Genomic DNA, 17,084 nt, shown 5'->3' with positions numbered 1-17,084 from the left:
GGGAAAGTCTGCCGAAAGCCATCGCCTGATCAGGAAAATCTCGCGGCTGCTCGGTTGTTGGTTCTTTCTTGGAGTTCGCGACCCTCGCCGTTTTGGCTTGCACCAATCGCGTTACGGATGTACTGCTCCATCTGACTTCCCCGATTGGTAGTTCCAGGCACTTTTACTCCTTTGAGGAACCCGAAGGTGCTTGCAGGTGCCCTACTAGGAAATTATATCATGGTCCCGGAACACTGGAGGGTACAATTCTACGCGACGCAAGGTCACATGGCAGTTCTAATTCGGCTCTTTCATTGATTTCGTATATCATGCAGTCATGTGTCCGATGAAAATTGACGCCAAGTCATCCTCTACGTCTCGAGAGATTGGTGGATGACGCTCGTCCGATATGTCTCGCTGCGCTCGATGAGTTCTTCATGAGTACCCTGCTCGACGCAGCGCCCATCCTCGATCAGGTAAATACAATCCGCCCGATGAATGGTATTGAGCCGATGTGCAATCGCGACTATGGTCGTTCGGCCGGCAAGTGTAGCGAGGGCTTCTTGGATCCGCTTTTCAGACTCAACATCCAAGGCGCTGGTCGACTCGTCGAGAAGCAGCATCCGGGGACGGCGGACTAAAGCTCGTGCGATTGACAGGCGCTGTCGCTGGCCACCAGAGAACTGCTTGCCATCGTGGCTGCATTGGGTCTGATAGCCGTCTGGCAAGGCCTCGATCACCTCGTGGATGTTGGCCATGCGGCAGGCCTCTTCGATCTCTTCTTGGGTTGGCTCGTGACCCGGGCGTGCACCTAATCCAATGTTGAAAGCGACTGTCCCTTCGAAAAGGACATTCTCTTGAGGTACGAGGGCGATGTCATCCCGGAACTGTGTGCCAATTTGCCGAGTAACATCGACGCCATCAATTACCACTGCACCAGATTCGGGTCGGTAGAATCGTTCCAGCATGGCAAAAGTGGTGGATTTTCCCGAACCACTAGGCCCTACCAGCGCACAGAACTTGCCTGGCTGAATGCTCAGGCTGAGTCCACACAGCACCGGTTGTCCTGGACGTGATGGATACTCGAAGTGGACATTCTGAAGCTCCGCTCCAATCCCACTCTTCACCGGAGGCACCGCAGAATTCACGCATGTATGCCCTGAATAGGCTGCTTCGGGATCGGGATTCACCTCGTCGATAAGATAAGTATCATAGGCTTTGCGCTTGGCCAAGGCAACTGGGTTCAGCTCTTCATCGGCTGAGTGAGTGGTGAGTAGCTCTGCAATGTTCGACGCAGCCAAGCCGGCTTTGGAGATATCGGGCGCAAGAGCGAACATCTGGCCACAGGACTGCGTACTGAACAAGAGAGCAGGGAGCACGATGAAGAATTGAGTCTGAGTATAAAGGCCATTCACAATCTGCTGGGTTCCCCACCAATACGCCAGGGCATATACCAGATTGCTTATGCTGAAAGCCAGGGCGAGAAAGAAATTGCCGAATGCAATGGACCAAAGGGTCTCCCGGTAGGGCTCTGCTAGTGCTCTTTCATAGACCGCGCACGATTGTTTCTCCAATGAGAATGCGGAGACGGCCCGGATGTTGTCAACAGCTTCCACGGTAATGGCAGTCGCCTGGGCAAAGGCTTTTTGATGGCGTTCCGCAAATTGCGCCTGTGTCCTAAGTTTCATCATTCCTGAGACTAGCAAGACAGGAATTGTCGGTAGTAGCACGATAGCTATCTTCCAGGCGACCGCAAAGGATACCACCAATCCAGCCACCAGGTTGACCGCTGTGGCTAACAGCAACCCAATGGTTGTCCCTGTGATGCTGCTAAGAGCAGTTGCATCACCGGTGATATAAGTGAGAAGCGTTCCAGGGGTTCTATTCTCCATGCCATGCCATTGAATAGTCTGCCCCATGAGGGATCTCAAAGACAGCACGCGAATTCGGTAGAGAATTTTGTCAGCCGCCCAGCCGAATGCGCAGCCACCGATCACGTTGGCTGAGAGCTCGACAAGAGCCATGACGAAGAACAATAATCCGTACAGATGACCGCCATGTCTGATGCCGTCTGCTCCAATACATGGATTCAAGCTACCGATCGTGTGGCCAAAAATGACCGCTTCAGCTGTATAGCTACCTCCAATCACAATGGACATGGCAAAGCCAAGCATGACATAACCCAGATTAGGCCGTAGTAGAGAGAATGTGAATTTCGTTGTAAACCACATGGTGCGCTTGCGCATTTTCTTTGCTTTCAGCTCCTTATTAGGGCGCCTATTCCTTTCTCCCTTTCTATTCCGCTCGGTCCCATATGGAGGAAGCGCATCGTCTGAGACATGTGTGACGTCGGTGCCAGTAACATCAAGGAAGGACTCCTTGACTTCAGTGGTAATGGTCTGATGGCCGAGCATACCCTCTTGAGCTTCGCGAATCTTATCTTCGCCAGGCGTCAAGGCTGGGCTCAGCTTTCCAAGATTCTGAAGTCGCACCATCTCAGCATATGGGCCACCTTTAGCGACAAGCTCGGTGTGGGCTCCCTCCTCGACGACCTGGCCTTTCTGTATAAGCACAATCTTGTGAGCGTCCTTAGCAGACGCCAAGCGGTGCGCAATAGAGACCATGGTCACACGTCCAGCCAGCTTGGCGAGAGCATCTTGGATCAATTGTTCGCTTGTAGAATCCAGAGCAGCTGTCGCCTCATCGAGTATCAAAACAGCAGGCTCACGCACAAGAGCCCGAGCTAATGCGATACGTTGTTTCTGACCACCACTCAACTGGTTCCCAGAGGAACCCACGCTCGTCGCAAACCCCTGAGGAAGCGCATCGATGAATGTTAAAGCGTTAGCGCTGGCCGCTGCTTGTCGCACCAATGTGACAATTTGGGCAACCTGAGGGTCGAATTCCTGGAGAGCATTCTTTTCGGATATTCCCAATCGAAGATATTCCACCAGAGCGGCCAGTGTGGAATCTAGAATATACGGTGCCAGGCTCTGATGCTGCTCGCTTGCAGATGTGACCAGTCCATAGGCAATGTTTTCTAGGATCGATCGATCCAGCAGAGATGGTTCTTGCTGGACAAATCCAATTTTTCCTCGAAGATACCTCACTTTCAAGTTCCTAAAGTCTTGCTTACCGATTTGGATTTGCCCGGCTTGAGGGTCATAAAAGCGTTCCAGAAGAGCGACTATCGTAGACTTGCCTCCTCCCGATGGTCCAACAATTGCAGTATGTTTGCGAGGCGGGATCGCAAAGTCGATCCCTTGTAAGACGGGCAAATCTGGTCGAGAAGGATAAGTGAAGTGCACATCGTGGAACACGATGTCTTCAGATTCAAACGATGCAGATTCGTCACCGCAGTCGGCTGTTCCGTCAATCTTGGATTCCCGATTGATGACCGCGAGAAGCTTCTCGGATGCGCCAGTCGCCGCTGCAAATACATGCACGAATGGTGCGACCTGGCTGAGAATGAAGGAAGCATCAATTAGGACAAAAATGACCGTATACACGGCTCCGACAGATGTTCCCGTGCCATTTTTATCCACCGAATCGGCGATCAACCGAGAACCCTCCCAGAAAGCCAAGGCGTTTGCAGCGTAGGCAATGAAATACAGTAGCCCAAGTTGCGCAGCATGGGCTCCTGCCTTCTTGAGAGCGGCCATCCGGGAGCCAGCCAGATAATCTGCATATAGCTTCTCCAGTCTGTTGTGTGAATTGAACGCATGCACCAGTGTCAGATGTGACAGACTTGACGAGGCAATCGACGTGGCCGCACCGACATGCTCATTAATCTGGCTCGCATATTTCTTTATGTAATGCCCACCGACAAAGGACATGAAAAAGTAGCAAGGCACAACAGACACCAGCATTCCCGCAATTTCAGGCACCTTGATAAACGCCACGACGTATGAAGTGACAAAGTAGGACACAGTGGAAATTACAAGGCCTACTTTTTCCGAGGTCCCGGATTGCACAATTTGAATGTCGCTCACCAACCGCGATACCACATCTCCAGCTGGCAGACTCTCGATGTAGCCTGTCTCCTGCTTTATGATACTCTCGAAATATCGTCGGCGGTACCGTCGTGCAATTCGTTCGCTAATATAGCTCCAACAGCCGCAATGGATGTAAATGAAGCAGAAGTTGGCGATAGTGATGTATATCACATAAAGCACCTTCTGACGCACGCTATCGGCGACATCGCTACTTGTTTGTGTGGATGGAGAGCAAGTTGCCGTATTTAGATCGTTGATCAAGTCACCGAAGACGATACCCAGAAGAGGGAACGGAAGGCCTGCCGCGATAGAGAAGAATACGCCGCAAATGATGAGGCAAACGTCCGTTGTGGTATAGTCGAGGGAGAAAAGGAGGTGGATGTAGGAGAAAGGCTTGCCGAGGCTTTCTTTGGAAAGGGTGCATTTCTTCAGGCATCTAGTCTATACCTGACGTCAGTGTATCAATCTCAAGTTGCATCTTGTTCAAGTTGAAGTCTAACCATCCGTGTTCTTCTGCCAGTCTCCAAAGCATCTTGCTCTTTGTTGTCCGCCATGGCTGAAGAAGATCTCTAACAGGAAGCACACACCACGGCGCACTATTCTGGCCCGATTGTTTGGAAGACCGTAATCTCGGGCTTGGCCCAGAGATCTTTAATGGTAGAGGAAAGGGAAACTAGAGCTGTAAACAAGCCAGTTTTCAAGCCCTTGTATTCCACCTGTTCTCGACGCTGAGCAGACACCTTCTCATGGTGTGCTCAACGACAGCAGTAATAATGTACTCGCAAAGACTCAGAAGCAAGAAACACTCACCAGGAGCCAGTGGAAATCGCTAAATTTCGTCCCCACGCCTCGGCGTCCCCGGCAACAAAAGACTCATTAGCCCTTAGCAGATCCAAGGCCCTGCTCGCGGACCATAGCAGCGTTGACGCCATATCGGACCCTGCCAAACCCCCGTGGAGCAGGGATCCCAAGCGCAACAACGAATAACGCGAACCAAAACGAAACCCCAAGACCCGTGAAGAAGGAAAAATGGACACCGCCACGAATCCACCATGGGGGCATACGGAGGATTTGCATAAATCTCTTATTTAGCGAGCCAGTCATTTCCATTTTCCATGGGTACTGAAAAAAGCGGAGACGGCGAAAATGAGAGCGACTCCACTGGCTGAAGATCGATTCCCGATCGCGTAGTGGCAGACCCTGCACATCGTTCCCTGCCTTTCTTTTGCAGGCCAATCCGGTAAATCAGGATAAATTTGGGAGTCGACAGAGTTTCAGAGAGGCCTAAGTGTATCCAATAGGGAAATTTTGATCGGCTCGTCAGGCTGCATGGAGAAAACGCCCCCTCTACGCCTTCATCTGATAACCCGCCGTGCGGGCTGGTGGCGGGTCCTTGTCTCCGCTAACCGATACGATTATTGCGACATTAACAAGCGCATATTCCGCTTGTATTGTACAGTATTCTGGTGTTGATGGATTCTTCACAGAGATTTGTTGGTTTGAATCATCCTGAAATGTGGACGGGGAAAAAGCTAAAATGATGAGCAAATTTTATCTGATGATCTAATCTGATCGATAACAAACCCTCCATATTCAGGTCATCTCACACAAGGTTTAAGGACTTACAAACTCTGAGTTCCCTCGTATTCTTGCCGTTTATTGTTTCTTCTTTCATTCAGTGTTTCATACAGTACCGTTACTGTATATGCATGTTTAACCTCCACACACACTAAGGAAGGGTCCACCCACCTCCCTGCGAACAAGTCCCCGTCATGCTACGTACGAGGATGTTATGCTGTCGCGCAAAATCAGCTGTAGTCAACGAAGGTTTCCGATATGCGATGCATCCGGGTTTCTTGTCATCCGGTTTTTTTTCATTGTTTCGATTTTGCATTATCAGATCCTCTCTTGAATACTACTACTATTTTCCATCGTATAAGTAAGATAAGCAGTGATACACAATGGTTCTCGACATGCGATGTATCAGGTTTTTTTCGTCATCCTGTTTTTCCGTTGCTTCGCTTATCAGATCGCCACTAGACAGTATCCCCTCATCCTTTACCGTGACCATTCACCATGTCTGGGTATGCGCGCACAGCTGGCCTGGCTGGTATGCGTTTCTCTTAAATGGTTTGCCCTCGCCGATCATCAGTCCAGAGTATCTCGCGGTATATTCCGACAATTAATGGGGAACAAATTACCCTACGAATCGCAACAGTGGGGATATGCACAATAAACTCCGTAATTTTTTTTATGTACCGAAACATCCGATCAGAATCAACGCCACCGCGTCATGATAATTACAAAATCACGTTGATCAGAAAAATAAGGCAGGAGAATCGAAAAAGAAAAAAAGAAAGTCACAAAGAAACTAATCACATGGTCGGGTGTCGTCGACCTCAGCACTCTTTACTGGGACCGACGGGCCATGAAATAGGTGAGCAGATTGAGCGAGCCCTCACCAGCGGGTGGAGTGACCCTTTGGACACGGTCGAGGCCGAACTTGAGGTTGAGCAGGGTACACAGTTCAGTTGCCTGCTTTCGCACGCCGGGTCTGGAATGGCCTAGTTCCTTGCTGACCACAGTACCGACATTGGCCAGGGTGTCGTCTGAAAGCTCAACGGGCCCTTGAGACAGCGCCTGATGAACAGTGGCAAGTCCCATGATGATAGATTGATAGGAATCCTCGTCCTTCACATTCTCGCCTAGATCGATCCCTTGGAGCACACCCTCGATGACTGTTTGTGGTGATACCAGGGAGACCAACTGCTCAGCAACCTCTTCCAGACAGGTCACAAAGTGCGAGCTGGACTCGTAGTGGCGGCGAGCTCGAATCAGGGAGGCAATCGTGGCTACGTCGTATCGGTGGAAGAGCTCGCTGGTCCGAAGGAGCATTGAGCGGATGGTGGCCAGAATCTGGGTCTTCACATCATGGTCCTTGCGGCTGGTGGGGGCCGCCTCGAGCTCGTGCAGCAGAGCCTCAAGTATGGCATAGTAATCCTCTTCGCGAGAAACGATCTCCTCGCCATGATATTGGTACAGTCCCTGTAGCTTTCTATACCCAGAGATGTCCATGGTCTGGGAGGCAATCCGGCCAAGGGCCTTGTTCAGCATCTCCCTTGCGTTGGCAGGATCCTTTGATCGAGGGCTTGGGCTTCGGTGCCGGTCTGCCCACTTCCGCCTATGGCGGAATGCGGGCTCCTCGCTCGTTGGCTGGGCTGGCGATTCAAAGGACCGACTTCTTGCCTCTGTAGGCAGCCGCGAGGTAGACTCGTTCAATGGGACCTCCTCAAGCGCACCAGGCTTGGCTACAGACCGAGGGGTTGCGGTGAGCTCTGCAGTCTTCATAACATGCGCTGTCGCATTCTCGTTATTAGCACTGCTCTCAAAGGTATCCGCCACAGCTGGCTTCGGTGTTGAGGTGGATCCCAAAGTAGGAGCATTTAGAGAAGGTGTGGTGGGATGAGGGCGATTCCTGGTAGGAGAAGGGGTTCCTCGAAGTGCTGTCCTCTTCGGTGAGGAGAAACGGGGCTCATTGGCCCCATCAAGAGTGTGTTCTTGAGGAGGAGCCAACTCCGGCACAGGGTGCTTGATAGGGGTCTCAAAGGTAGTCGTGGTACCTGGCGTGGGGTCTTTTCTAGGCTCTTGTTCATCGGGGTGACGAGGAGACTTCTCGGGTGTGAAATGCTGGACTGGAGGCATCTTGGGTGTTGTAGGCTCCGCAGCAACCGGCGTGGCAGGGTCCTCGTATATTACCATTTCTTCCGGCTGGGGCTTTGGACTGGATTCGGGCTCAACAACCAGATGAGCTGGGCGCAATGGATTTGCCCGTTCGGCTTCAACGATACGTGGAGAAGCTCGCACAGGGCTAAGTTCAGCAAGTGAGAGCGGTTGCGGCTCTTCAACGGGCTCCGGCGTGATATGGCCACGGTGAACTTGCTGACTACGAGCAAGTGTTGGTTGCGAAGCAGAAAGGGGAGGACTTTCCAGAACGATAGGCGCTGGGGAGTTTCGACCTTCAGATCCGCTTTGATGGTCAGCGTGAGGGCCATGCACGGAGAGCTGATGTGAAACGCTATCGGCAGAATCGCTGCGAGCACGGCTCGCCGCAATGAGGTCTCCATGGGACTTTGACTTCGAAAGGTCAAGCTTCTTAGGCTTGCCTCTGGTAGTGCCCGTTTGTCCAGCATCGTGAGGTCGAAGGCGAGGCGCGTTAATTGGTTTGGATGAGGGTGTCGATGCCTTAGACCGCACTGATCTCGGGGAGCTGACTGGCTTACTCGAAGATTGGGCGGCTCTCGAGTCAGGCCGACGAGCATAGGGGTCTGCTGTTGCAGGACGACTAATCTCGGGCCGGCGGGCTTTCATAGCAGGCCGCATGGGTGCGGATGATAGGGAAGAGAGAGGTGCACCCGTGGGGACAGTCCGTGTAGGGGGTCGGGGAGCAGGATCTGAATCGATAAAAGCGGACTGAGCGGACTCTGGGCGAGAAGGCGGCATAGCCCTCTTGCGGGCTGCAATGGCTTCTTTCAGTGCAGAGCGGCTCGCTCCTGGGCCGGCAGCGCTCTTTGTAGGCGTAGAAGCGACCTTGTTGGCATTAGGGTTCGAGGAATCTTTTTCCAGCAGTGTACGCGATTTGGCATCGAGAGTCGCCATGATGGCGTTGGCTCGATCGGGCCAGACACCATAGAACGTCCAGAAAGTGCTGCGCACGGCCTCTCGTACAGCGGGATTGGCATCGCCCAGGCCCTTTTTGATGGATTTTTCAATGAGATCCAAGCCACCACCATGTTCAACTGTGCTCTTGTGATGGGCCTGTCGGTTAATCAGGGTCCGAAGCCATCCTGCCGCAAAGAGGCGCAATTGTAGGTTTTTATCTTGGGAGGCCCAGTGGACGTGCTGTAGAAGGCGAATATTGTACGTTACGTTTCCGAGAACAGCATCGACGGTGGCGTTTCCATTCTGTGCGGAAATCTTTTTCAAGGCTCCGCACAGCTTGATCAAGTTCTGCATGATGATCTCGACCATGGGGTCGAGTCTGGAACCACAAGTCCGAGCAATATCTTGCATCAACAGGCAACCATTTGTGCAGAGTGTTGTTCGTAAGGAGTTGACGACTCTGAAAAATCCATCTAGGAGGGTCTTGACGCCTTGTAGGTAGCTCTGGGGGAAGTCGTGAGGCCCGTTGCCACGAGTGAGTCGGCGGAAGAGAATAACGTTCTTCTCACGTTTCAACCAATTATCCTCAGATTCTTTGCCATCGAACCAGGGAAGCATGTCTCGCACAGTATCGTCAATATCTCGGGCAGATGAAACGAGGAAGGGCTCGACTCCATCATCTTCTTGCGATATTTGCTGCATAGCCGGTGTCTCAGCCGGGGTCTTGGGTCTTAATGGGGCTTCTGGAGGAGCGGGGGTAGATCTATCGTGGTGGCCTCTTGATGATCCTGGTCGGCTTCTGGTAGGTTCTGGCTCTTGACAATTATTAGCACAGCTCCCTGTAGATGAAGAGAAAGGAAACCTGAATTCCGCACTCATACCATCGTCCACTAGCTCCCTCGCATGTCCACGTGAAGACATCACTGAGATAGGCCGCTCCGCACGAGAGATGGGCCGATTTGAGCTTACAGGTTCCGAGTCGCCAAGTCCAATGCCAGAAAGAATGGCGCTGGCAATCGACTTGCGCACGCCTCGAGTAACCATCTGCTTTTGCAGATCAGACTTGGCTCGCGCAGGAGCATTCCTGAGTCTTATAGTCAGTATCGAGAAGGTGAATTTGGAAAATATAGAGTTCGACATACCGGAACAGTTCAACCACAACCAATCTTGCTGTGTCTCGAACAGCGCTGTCTGCATCCTCCAAGCAAGCGACCAGAGAAGGGACGTATTGGCGAAACAGCAAGCCGTGGTTTTTTGTCATCTGCAGGAGCTCGTGTTAGTGGCCTACATAAAGCTTGTGCAACAAGTAAACGCACATTTGAAAGCCAGAGCATGCTCATCTCTTTAGCTCGGGGGTTTTTGGCCGTCAAAGCGGTTTCCAGCACATAATATTCAACCTCGTTACTCGCCACGGACCAGAGCTCAGTAAAGATCGATGCCGCCTGCGCTCGCACACGTTCTTTATGATCACCAAGCCTCTCCATCAGGAGAGGATAGAAGTTCCGTGCTTGGCCCACAATCCATTGTTGCTGGTCTTGAATCGACAGCCGCTTCAAAAAGTGGCCTAGCGTAGAGAATCCTGCGCCAAGGACTGATGTGTGTTGGGATGTAAGAGCGAGTCGCAGAGTGTCGAAAATGGTTGGAATAGCGCCCTCAGGAACATTTTTCTGTTTGATTTCGGACTTGATGGCCGTCAGGTGGGCGACCTTGGCATCAACGGAGAGATTTGGGTTTTTGAAGGCCGCCAGGAGCTCTGCAGCCTTTGCCTCCATCTTGAACACCAACAGGAGATTCTCGGATTATGTCAGGCAAGAATCATAGGAGCTACCACCGCTTGGGGGGAGCAGACGAAGTCGATTGGTAACTTGAGCGGTCACAACGGATAGCCCAGGGGACGGTAGGCACGGAGAATGGAGTAGAGAAGTTCGTAACTGCTTATTTTGTGTGTTAATTCGCTTCCATCAGATACTCGCCGCGCGTAGATAAGACAGGGTCGCGACAGGGGCGGCGCGCAAGACTGTGGCACGGAGTTGGCAGTGGCGCGAGGTCAAAGAGCCGGAGCGCAAGAGAGCAATCAAGACCAACACCGAATCCGAGGATAATACAACACAATATCGGAAGAAGGATGGCACTTACCAAGTCAAATGCGACAGTAGAAGGCAGGACAGGCAGGTGAGCGGGCGCGAACCGTGGATGGTGGGATGTTGACGAAGGCGACGGAAACTCGGAGTCAAGGGGCGATAAGCGCGGATAAGCGCGAGCGGCTCCACTGATGCGACAATCTTGTTCCAAAAGGAACTGAGCAAGAAAGGGGTTCTTGAGTAAAGGGGTTGAATCAGGACTCAAGAGAGCTGAGATTGTTGTTGTCTTTTTTCCTAAAGTTCAATCTGAATCTCGGTGGTGGATAACCGTGGTTGTGCCTAAACCCCGCCCAACTTTCCAAGTCGGTTTGTTTATATGGCGGTCGCAGAGGGCAACCAACTCCGATCTAGTACAGCCCACTTAACCTCAGAGAAACAACTTGATATCAACGAAGAAGATAAGGCCTGAACAAAGTCCGACCCCAGATACATACACCCTCGCAAATTGGGACTACCGTCCAACCATCTATCCCCTCGTCAATGTTGGCTACGCAGCTCAATAATAAACATAGGTCATGTGACCGGGCGAGGCATTAATGCTGGCCTACGAATGCCATAAACATGGTGTTTTCACCGATCTCAAGGTTATCATGTGTAAGTTTCTATCTAAATTTTGTATTTCTCACTAGCTTTAGACTCCACTGATCTTATCAGAATGCATTTGCTATCTAGTAAGACTAGGTAGGGATGGCTGTCACTTGTATATTTATCCTTAACTATGAACCTGCGTGCCAGTTACAAAGCGACCAGACGGTCTTCACTTTCTAGGTATGCTAAAGATATATAAAAAACGTCCAGGTGCTCAATTTGCCGGCATGAGATCAACAACCACTAAAAGACAAGGGAGAATAGTGTGTGGAGTAAGTAGATGCAATGGGCAGCTCCCCCACCTTCGGCATTACTGTCACTACTTACAGACATAAACGATTATGCCGCTAGTCTACCACGAACTGCTCTAATTGGCCCCAGCTCAGCCTCAGCATCGACCACCAGTTCTCCCACCTCACTGACCGCAAATCTGAGCAAGATTACTGAATCGAATCCCTAAGTTTTTGATCTGATCTTCTCCAAAGGCCTAAGGCTCTATATACATGCACGACTGAACTCGCAATGACGACTACTTCGGCCCCACCAGCCGCTGCATCTGCAATCCCCAAGGCCAGCCTGCCCAACGAGGAGAACCCCAAAGATCAAGACCAAAACCAGAAGAGCCCAGCAAAGGAAGTCCAAATATCAAAGCCAAAGTACCGCCTCCATGCCGAGGATCTGCGTCATCCAGAATCTGCGTCATTCTCCATCTATATCCCGGATGTGACCGCGACGCTCGATACAGCCCTTGGCCATATCGTCAGATACCTCTATACGTCCCCAGAATACGGGTCTACGGAGGAACTGAAAAGTGCCCCGAAATTGAAGCGGCCTCACTTCGTCCCTTCCATCCCTCAAACGCGCTCGGTGACGTTATTCCTGCGCGACTTTGGCGGCGTGGCCTACACGACAGGCACAGAGCTGGACGATGACCATAAAGAAATCCACCTCTCGCTGCCGTATATTACGCACTGCAAGAATTCGGCCGCAAAGGCTGACCCGGTGCATGAGCTAGCAGGTGTGCTCACACACGAACTGGTTCACTGTTATCAGCACACTTCGCCTCCGGACTCTGGAAAGGATGGAAAGGATATCCCTGGTCCGCCTGGCGGACTAGTTGAAGGCATTGCGGACTTTGTGCGGCTCAAGGCTGGTTTGTCGCCGCCACATTGGACGCGGCCTACGTCTTCCTCGCAGCGCGAGAAGAAATGGGATGCTGGATATCAGCATACGGCGTATTTTTTGGCGTGGATTGAGGATGTCTGGGCTGGGGAGGGGGCGGTTGGCATGCTGAATGATCGACTCTTAAGGGTTGGTTATGTGGGCGAGGAAGAGGATGACGAGGATTGCCATGAAGGGGGCTTTTGGAAAAGTCTCTTCGGGGCTGGGGTTGCGGAATTATGGGACGAGTATGGACAGTGGCTTGATGACGGGGAGAAGAAGACCAAAGGCAATTGGGAGGAGGAGATTATCAACCCAGTATAAAGTAGAGGGTAGTGATGACATGTACGGCCAGGAATAGTAGTCGGCCTGTAGTTCCAATAGCTATAGATAACGCAAAGGTAATGAATGGGTATGTCTAGAATGTGATTTTGTTTTTAGAATACATTTGATAGGAGCAGCTCTATACACCAATGCCGAGACACGCGACCTCGGTGCCCTATGTTGACCGAATTTCGCTGGAGAAGAGCGGGGGGCGTAGCCAGATACATGAGACGAAGAAAAGGACGATTGGGGGGAAAGAGAATGAGATAAAGAAAAACAGATCCAGTAAAACAAAAAGACACCAGATGAATCGAAGGAATCACAATTCCCATACTATACAGTATCCAGTCATGCAAAAGACAGGAAGAAATGACTCTTTTTCCCACTGGCCTGCTTCCCATGCGAAACCACAGCACCGTGAAAATTGGTAATAAAAAAGTCAGTAATAACAAAGACATGAAAGAATATGGAAAAGCGCCCGATGGGACGCCCAAGTTCAGAGCACGTATTAGACGATGACCTCACCCAGGTCAACATAGACGGGCTTCCAGGGGGCAGCACCCTCTTCCTCCATGGAGCTAGGAACGCGCACGTTGAGTGGGCTGTAGAGATACCATCCCTTCAGCGCAGCTAGAGCCGCGCGCTCCCGAGCCTCAATCAGGCTGGCGCCAGCGCCCTCGCCCAGCTTGTCCTGACCGGAGAAGATACCAACAACGAAGACAGGGTGTCTGCTCTTCCGGCCAGTCTCGCTAATGATTCTGGCGACTGGGGGCTCGAAGTTTTCACGGGCACAGAGGCGAGCCAGGTCACGGGCAGGCTGCGAGAAGTTGAACAGCTGGGAGATGTTGAGATGGCGGGAGAGGAAGTGCTGCTCGAAGAAGCGCTTGGCTGCCGGGCGGCCAGCGTGGAGATAGATGGCACCCATCACGGCGCGGACGAAGGTGGCACTGGCAAGCTCAGCGGTAACACCTTCACCCGAGTTTTCCGGTCCCTTAATCGCGTCGCCAAACTCGTCATCGTAGAAGATCTTCGAGGTCACCGTCATCCTCCATGCTTTCTGTGCAGCATACGGGCGTGGTGTGCGTTTGTTATAAAGGACGTTCAAGTCGCTACCAGGCGCGACCCTGCGGAACTGCAGCAGGCCGGGATCAACTTCTCCACCAGGCAATGAAGCGTGTTCCACACCCCATTCTCTGGCCATCGCGGCAAGTGTTTTAGGGCCGGCATAGGCGTACATGGCGGCAAAGATGACAGTCAAGGGAAGGCGGGGGTAGGTGCAAAGGAGGTGCTCGGTGGTGTAGTATGTGAGGAGGTCGTGACCAAGCGTGGCCAGCGATTCGTTGTTGAAATCAGGGTTCGAGTCCGCGGAGGCATCGACCAAAGCTCGTGCCAATGTTTGAGGAGGTAATCGGGAAGGAAGGTAAAGTCGAGCGTGAAGAGCAGCGAGTTTGGCGGAATTGAGCGCGGCATCGACCGGAGGAGAGGGATATTTGAGCATGTCCTTGCGCCTGTGAGCACTCCTAACGTGCTTCATCAACTCCACATCTTCAAAGCCAGAATCTCCAAGGCCCTCTTGAGCGCTGGACTCAGCCTGGAGAGGAGACGCGGTCGATTGACACCGCGATCCGGCAGGGAATACATGTTGATGCAGCCGGCTAGCAGTCTGAGCCCGGGGCGAAAGGACCGTACTGCTCCATCGTTGGAGCTGTACCCTCTTCATCTGGGCGACTGTATTATAGACTCGAAACAAAATAGAAAGCTGAGAAAACAACAATCCACGCTGCGTCAATGGGGCGAGACTCGGAAGGCGTGCGGCCAAATTCACGGGATGGAGAAAAGAGAAATTGTCTCGCAAGTCACGGGATCACCACTGTCGTGTGAGCTGCGGCTAGTCCCAATTAGGCAGTCGAGGCTTGGCACTCGACCTTCGATTGACGGCCCTTTCGGCTTCAACCCGCTTGCGAGAACTGTCCAGCCCGACACTCCTTTTTCTACCCAACAACTCCCTCAATCGCATCTCATTCACAATGGGTGGAGGTGGAAAGATCCCGTATGTTTTCTAATTGGCCCCAATTGGTGGCTGGAGGCTAACAGATTCTGCTACACAGTTACCCCAAGGAAGTTTGGTCCCCCGCTGGTGGTTGGTATGCTCAGCCGGGCAACTGGAAGGCCAACACAGCGATTATGGGTGCCTTCATTATTGGAGTTGCCGCTGTCGCCTTCAGCATCAGCGCTGACCGGGAGTACCGCGACAAGATGCCCGAGCCCGGCCGCTTCTTCCCCAGCCGGTAGTACGTCTGCCCGGGACACCCTCATGTGTTTTGAAACTCCTCCGTACTGACTGTTCTCTTTTCACGCGTAGCTGGAGCCGACAGATCCGCGAGCACGAGAAGCAGCAAGCTGCCCAGAACCCCTCATAAACGACATATAACCGAGCCTTGGACGGTGGCCCGAGGAGGAATTGCAGCGTGACGGAACATTTTCTTATCCTGTTTTTACTATCATTTCATCATTTTCTGTGGCTGTACGACAATAGAAGGGCGTTCCTTAATGGACCATTTGATCAATTGGTCAATAGGTGTCTCTGAGGAGACTCGTCTAATGTCCTAAATAATCGCTGCGTGTACAGGCGGACTCGTTCCGTGAATTCAGACTGATTCCACAATTCCTTTCCCCCAGTCTCTGCCACAGAGATCTGCGGCACACCAATCTGTTCAACCACGAATCCTGCAGCAATAGTAGCACAAATCAGGGCCATGGGCAGATTGCGACGGACTCCCCATCCGTCGAGAGATTCTCTCCAGTCCTGAGAAGCTGAAAGGATAGATTCAATGATATTGAATGGTTCACGCCCGGCGGTCACCAATCCCTGAGCCAATGCGCCGAGGAAAGAATTGCCTGCGCCTGTTGGGTCGACAACGGCCGTAGCACCGGAAGTCTCTGGTTGATGATAGGCGGGTAGCCACAACTTTTGGGTTCTTGAAAATGCGTAGCTTCCTTCCTTGCCCGCTCTGATGACAAGGCAACCGTCACCATTCGGGCCAATTCCAGAGGCGAGAATTCTTTGGACGAGTTGCTGGCCTTCCTTGCTCTCTTCGGACCACCCAGGCTGGTCAAACATCATACCTAATTCCTGATGATTGGGACTGACCACATCCACAACTTTGTTAGCGGCCAAGAACTTCTCTTGCTCTTCTGGTGTGCAAAGATCTGGCACTGGCTCCCAGACAAAGATGGGCCGAGTAGACGCATGCTCCGTGGAGGGGGCTTGGCCTGCCTGGCGTAGCTCGTCCCGCCGCCGTAATATATCGTCCACGATAGAGATGCAGCGAGATGAAGAGCAGACCATATGAAATGTACGTGACCACACTTGTGTCTCTGATAGCATGTAGGGCTCTAGTCTCAACTTTGGCGTTAGGTATTTGAAATCTATATCTCTTCTGTCAGTCATGATTCTCCGACAGTCAGTATGAGACTTTCAACCAACCTCGCTTCTCATCTGGATGATATCCGTTCCATGCCCTAGTTGTTAGTCTGCCATGGTCCTTTCTGATGACACAATCGGTGCCCCAGGACTGGATAACAGCCAGTGTCTCGGGTGGAAAGTCGGAGCCAACATCGACAATCCAACTAACAGATCGTGCATGGGCAGATCCTGCGACCAAGCGAGCACCAATGACAGCAAATGAAGCTGCACCTCCAAGTATATTCTTGACAGCTGGCCTGGAACCACCGAACTCAATGTCATCTGCGCGGCAATGCACTGTGAGCATCTGGGCCGCGGGGCATCAAGAGAAAAGATAAGCATACCGAGAATGAACATTCCCAAAGTGCAGAATTCAACCTCGCCCGGTTGGGCTATGGCCAAAATAGGCTCAGCCATGCTCATCAGGGAATCGAGACTCAATGGCTGTACACGAAGGAACAGTAGACAGTAGCGGAGTTACTTCTAACTAGTCAATCGGGATGGTTAAGGGTTGTGAACATTTATGTATTGGAAATACCAAAGATACCCAGCGACGTCATTGCACTCGGTACACCCCAACGTAACGTACTGTTGCGGGTCCCGGGGCTGCGGCTTCAGGAGCTCCAGCCAGACTCCAAATCAACTTTAACCCTTTTGACACTCCCACCATTGAGCGTCTTGTGGATTGCAAAGGACTGACAACTGCCGGATCGTCTGTCTTTCTGATCCCCTTTCCGGAATCAAGTGATTCGTTCCCATTCGTCAAGCTCG

The 17,084-nt window shown here is 52.0% G+C and overlaps 6 protein-coding genes across 6 annotated transcripts; 2 read left to right on the top strand and 4 right to left on the bottom strand.

The window, feature by feature from the left end:
* Positions 1–350: 350 nt before the first annotated feature.
* Positions 351–4,528, bottom strand: N7473_010458 (ABC transporter ATP-binding protein; the record flags this gene model as incomplete). Its single annotated transcript, XM_057156397.1, has 2 exons — positions 351–4,415; positions 4,475–4,528. 2 exons carry the CDS (start codon positions 4,526–4,528, stop codon positions 351–353), a joined length of 4,119 nt encoding a protein of 1,372 aa, XP_057005052.1.
* A 1,855-nt stretch (positions 4,529–6,383) lies between these two features.
* Positions 6,384–10,405, bottom strand: N7473_010457 (uncharacterized protein; the record flags this gene model as incomplete). Its single annotated transcript, XM_057156396.1, has 4 exons — positions 6,384–9,448; positions 9,515–9,717; positions 9,776–9,894; positions 9,950–10,405. 4 exons carry the CDS (start codon positions 10,403–10,405, stop codon positions 6,384–6,386), a joined length of 3,843 nt encoding a protein of 1,280 aa, XP_057005051.1.
* Positions 10,406–11,884: 1,479 nt separating this feature from the next.
* N7473_010456 (basic secretory family protein) lies at positions 11,885–12,847 on the top strand (the record flags this gene model as incomplete). The annotated part of the gene is made up of 1 exon (XM_057156395.1): positions 11,885–12,847. One exon carries the CDS (start codon positions 11,885–11,887, stop codon positions 12,845–12,847), a length of 963 nt encoding a protein of 320 aa, XP_057005050.1.
* Positions 12,848–13,355: 508 nt separating this feature from the next.
* On the bottom strand, positions 13,356–14,567 carry N7473_010455 (mitochondrial 54S ribosomal protein mL44; the record flags this gene model as incomplete). Its single annotated transcript, XM_057156394.1, has 1 exon — positions 13,356–14,567. One exon carries the CDS (start codon positions 14,565–14,567, stop codon positions 13,356–13,358), a length of 1,212 nt encoding a protein of 403 aa, XP_057005049.1.
* A 307-nt stretch (positions 14,568–14,874) lies between these two features.
* N7473_010454 (uncharacterized protein) lies at positions 14,875–15,267 on the top strand (the record flags this gene model as incomplete). The annotated part of the gene is made up of 3 exons (XM_057156393.1): positions 14,875–14,897; positions 14,956–15,138; positions 15,210–15,267. The coding sequence occupies 3 exons, from the start codon at positions 14,875–14,877 to the stop codon at positions 15,265–15,267; spliced, it is 264 nt and encodes an 87-aa protein (XP_057005048.1).
* A 143-nt stretch (positions 15,268–15,410) lies between these two features.
* Positions 15,411–16,736, bottom strand: N7473_010453 (ribokinase family protein; the record flags this gene model as incomplete). The annotated part of the gene is made up of 3 exons (XM_057156392.1): positions 15,411–16,276; positions 16,335–16,595; positions 16,658–16,736. 3 exons carry the CDS (start codon positions 16,734–16,736, stop codon positions 15,411–15,413), a joined length of 1,206 nt encoding a protein of 401 aa, XP_057005047.1.
* Between the last annotated feature and the right edge of the window lie 348 nt (positions 16,737–17,084).

Source organism: Penicillium subrubescens, assembly GCF_028828155.1.
Source record: "Penicillium subrubescens strain IBT 31985 chromosome Unknown utg000007l_segment0_segment0, whole genome shotgun sequence".
Classification (NCBI taxonomy): domain Eukaryota; kingdom Fungi; phylum Ascomycota; class Eurotiomycetes; order Eurotiales; family Aspergillaceae; genus Penicillium; species Penicillium subrubescens.
This window is presented reverse-complemented; position numbering and strand designations above follow the sequence as displayed.